This window comes from Notothenia coriiceps, unplaced genomic scaffold (genome assembly GCF_000735185.1).
Source record: "Notothenia coriiceps isolate Sejong01 unplaced genomic scaffold, NC01 NC01_scaffold00004471, whole genome shotgun sequence".
Lineage (NCBI taxonomy): Eukaryota > Metazoa > Chordata > Actinopteri > Perciformes > Nototheniidae > Notothenia > Notothenia coriiceps.
In genome coordinates, this window is record NW_011337172.1 from 1 (window position 1) to 4,107 (window position 4,107).

Here is a 4,107-nt window from a genome sequence, read left to right on the forward strand (position 1 = left end):
GATCAAATTTGTTTAAAATGTTGCAAGTTGAATTTAATAGTATTTTATACTTTCTTAATATGTTTCTTAAAAGTCAAGTTCGAGTCCAGTATGACTCCAAGATACTTGAAGTGGGAGACTAGTTCTATTTCTGCTCAGTTTTAAAACACGTTGGATCCTTCGATTTTGACTGGTCAGGTAGGGGGTTTTGAACTGAACATCAAGCATACTGCTTTTTTTTTTGCGCCGTTGGGGAGAAAATCAGCGACAGACTATGGCTGTGACTTGTGTGTGACTGACCCGAGCTTGCGCCCCGTCGTTCTTATAGCTCCGCCCCTTGGCTCCAACCCCCCTTCCTCCCCCCACATCTACAGGTGAAAATTACTTTAGCGACACATTCATCGCAAGAAGTGTAGCAAAAGTCAAGGCCGCAAATTCTTCGATTTATACTGCCACAGAGCAGATTCGTGAAGTTGTAATGACTGATTTGAGAGGTTGTAATAACCAAGTTGCAGTTGTAATGGAAAATATATTTAAAAAATATAAATGTTTCTGCAAGTGAACATTTCATCACTAAGTTCATTTTGTTTCTACAAGCTACACAAGTTTTTCTTTCTTTCTGTGACTTCAAATTTGGTTCACAGATACGTGGATATTTTATACAAGTGTAAATACTATGCACACAAGCTCAGAGTTTATTTCTGCAAGTGCTCACATCAGGTTTTACATGCCCTCGCATTTGCACCATATCTACCTTCATATTTATTAGTGTAGATTTATATCTTGCCGTCACAAAAGCAGGACAAAATCATCTGTGTTGTCATGAGTTCCATGAACTGTTGTTGACCTTACCTTGACCTTGGACTCGTACTCCTCATACTGAAGGTGTTTGATCATGTCAGGGAACCAAACAGACAGGCCATAGTAACTGTGACAAAATGCAGAATGTAAAACACTGAATCAATAACAAGAGCAAACAACAACCAGAATGAAGCTGCACTCTGTATCACATAGTTATAAGACTGATAATCCTCTGCTTAATAAATGTTTTTGAGTTATTATATTAATGATTATTTAAAGATGTAATTATAATTTTTCATAGCCTTACTCTTCGAGTTATTCTACCATGTAAGTGTGACCCGTTTCAAATCTGTTAAATCTGTTTCTTATACACTGGATGATGATGTAATGCATGACATGGTTAACTCACCTGAAAGCCATACAGAACCAGATGATGGCCATGAAGAGAGTAGCAAACCTCAGCTCTGCAGACAGGAGTGATGCTACGTTCTTCAACACCTGGGACAAACATCCACACACAGCCGTGAACAACGCTACATCACAGTAAGCACACTGCAAAATAATCTTCACAATATAATATCAGAGAGCGTTTCTGTTTTAGAGATAGTAGGGGGAAACCTATTTGTATTGGTTTCAGGATAGAACAATGGCCTAAAGCTATTTGAAGTTGTGTTGCATTTTGACCGTTAGAAGTTGCAGACTTACAATACTTAATTAAAATATAAAATGTACCAATAGCATTTTAGACAAAGGTCTAAGGCGGTGTTTACACGAGAACGAAACAGTTTGTATCTGCTACTTTTCTCTTTTCACACGAGGCTGTAACGGAACCGCGGAAACGGACCCCTAAAACGATAACGGGTCCCAAGGTGGATAGATCTGCAAACGGAACGCTCTGGGGGGGGGCAAACGGCTCTGTACGGGTGCCAAACGGCTCCGTGTGTACGTCCTATACGATAATTTTCCTGATAACAATGAAGCCATAGCCCCACCTCTCCCCACCTACTGCTACTGCTACTGACCATGCTACAGATGTTAGTGCAAAATCTACAGCTCCTCTACCACAACCATCAGCAACAAGTGGACATGGAGAACTAAATGAACTACATGTTGCTAAATCCACCGTGGAGAATAAACAGAAGGGCAACCATGGCAACCATGCTCGGGGGTCTTCTTCGCTGCTTTTGGTGTATTTTGTGGCAGAAGTCCAGCGCCACTTACAGGCCCGGCATATGTACTACAGCGTTTCCAGTGGTCTCGTATGAACGGACACGTTAAATGAGCCGAATGCGTGTGAACGGAATACTTTTTTGATAACGAATTCGGTCCGTTTGCGCTCCCGTGTAAATGGGGTCTAATAAGAAGGAGGCTATCATAGCTTATCTACTCCTGTGGTCAACAGTCTAGAGAGTGTACATGCTTAGCTAATGTGCTAACCTTTATAGAATACTATGTGAAAAAATAACAGGAGTCAATAGTCAACGATCACAGCTGTCAAGCTACAGCTAGTGGAGGACTGTATGTACTCATACTTAACCTAACGCTGGGCCAACATGTTTCAGACCTTATCTCTACTCTATTGTGTGTGCAGTACTTACCAGTTTACAGAGTGTGAGTGAGCGTACAGCCCATCGCTGTAAAGCTGTTCCTGTTGCGCTCTGAATCTCAATAAACTCATCCTCTGCTGTCTTAGGTGCCTTGATATGGGTCACCTGAAAATATATAAAGGAAGGAGAGTTAAAAAGAACATATTTGTCTAAGAGGCTTCTCCTGGTGGACCCGCTGCCTTTTTGGGCTTCAATTCAACACAACTCAAGCTCCCTTCATTAACCACGGGACTACAAACATCTTTAGGATGTGGAATGTTTGACTTACCCTTTATCAACGTCAACATTTTGGAAGAAACCATGTACCAGAACACTCATATTGTTATAGACTCATAATGTCAGAAATGTTGATACACCTGTTGAATCCTACTTAATGCCCTTTTACGGGTGCACACTATTGGACACTATTGGATTGACCACCTCTCAATTAATCTCTTAAAATGATGTGGATTATGGCTGGATATGACCAGATACAGTGCCTATACTGTGTCTGTGGGTAGCAGCAGTGTAACACACCTGTTTATATGCATGTTTGAAATTTCACCAGAAGATGAAGAAAGTGTTCTGCTTCATTTGCTGTGCTGGATTTTCATAACAGACACTTTCACTATGAATACCACCAATGCTACCACTAATTTGAAAAATGTCTCTGTTTATATTCAGGTGTCCGAGTTAGCCCTGACAGTGCCACATTTAGAAAGTTTGCACACTGCCATGACCTTGAAACTGAAACAGCTAAATGGAATTCAGCTATCATTTATTCACTCTACTCTAACCTCTTAAAAATGTGACTGGCCATCATGTAGGCAACCACCTCTCTTTTAGAGCCTTTAGTGGGCTCATTCTAAAGCAAGAATACATTTTTGACCTGGGATGATATGAAACTAGAAAACATGAGGAATATAATGCTGCAAAATGTCCTGTTTCGGAGGGAGACTAACTAACGCTTTAAGCTAATGCTTTGGACAAACGTGTCAGCTAACTGTAATGTAAAGTAATGCCATCCAGTTTGAAAAATAATCATGCAGTGTTTTGCAGGCAGAATACATGTGTTATTATCACCTATTTTAAAGGGTTGATATAAATATATTACATTACATTACATTACATTGCATTTAGCTGACGCTTTTATCCAAAGCGACTTCCAATAAGTGCGTTCGACCAACAAAATACAAACTTGAAGAAAACAGAATCATAGAAGTACATCAGGTTTCATAGAGCTAAAACATTTCAAGTGCTACTCAACTAGCCACGTGTTTTTGCTGATGGGAACTTGGGTCCCCCTAGCAGTGCGGGTGCAGCGAGCTGTTTGGCTGATGCAGAGCGGAGTGCACGTGCTGGGGTGTACGGTTTAACCATGTCCTGGATGTAAGAAGGGCCAGATCCATTCGCAGCATGGTACGCAAGTACCAGTGTCTTGAAGTGGATTCTAGCAGTTACCGGAAGCCAGTGAAGGGAGCGGAGGAGCGGCGTGGTGTGGGAGATTTTAGGAAGGTTGAAGACCAGACGAGCAGCTGCATTCTGGATGAGCTGCAGAGGTCGAATGGCACATGCAGGTAGACCAGCCAGTTCCAGTAGTCTAGGTGTGAGATGACGAGAGCCTGGACCAGAACCTGCGTCGCTTTCTGGGTCAGCTGGGGACGTATCCTCCTGATGTTGTAAAGAGTGTATCTACAGCAGCGGGTTGTAGCAGCGATGTTTGCAGTGAAGGACAGTTTGT

General features: G+C 41.8%; 1 protein-coding gene across 1 annotated transcript; it reads right to left on the bottom strand.

Moving 5' to 3' along the window:
• Window positions 1-768: 768 nt before the first annotated feature.
• LOC104942290 (synaptic vesicle glycoprotein 2B-like) lies at window positions 769-2,674 on the bottom strand. Its single transcript, XM_010767492.1, has 4 exons — window positions 2,656-2,674; window positions 2,379-2,566; window positions 1,190-1,278; window positions 769-907 (listed from the first exon to the last, which is right to left on the bottom strand). The coding sequence occupies exons 1-4, from the start codon at window positions 2,672-2,674 to the stop codon at window positions 769-771; spliced, it is 435 nt and encodes a 144-aa protein (XP_010765794.1).
• Window positions 2,675-4,107: the final 1,433 nt, after the last annotated feature.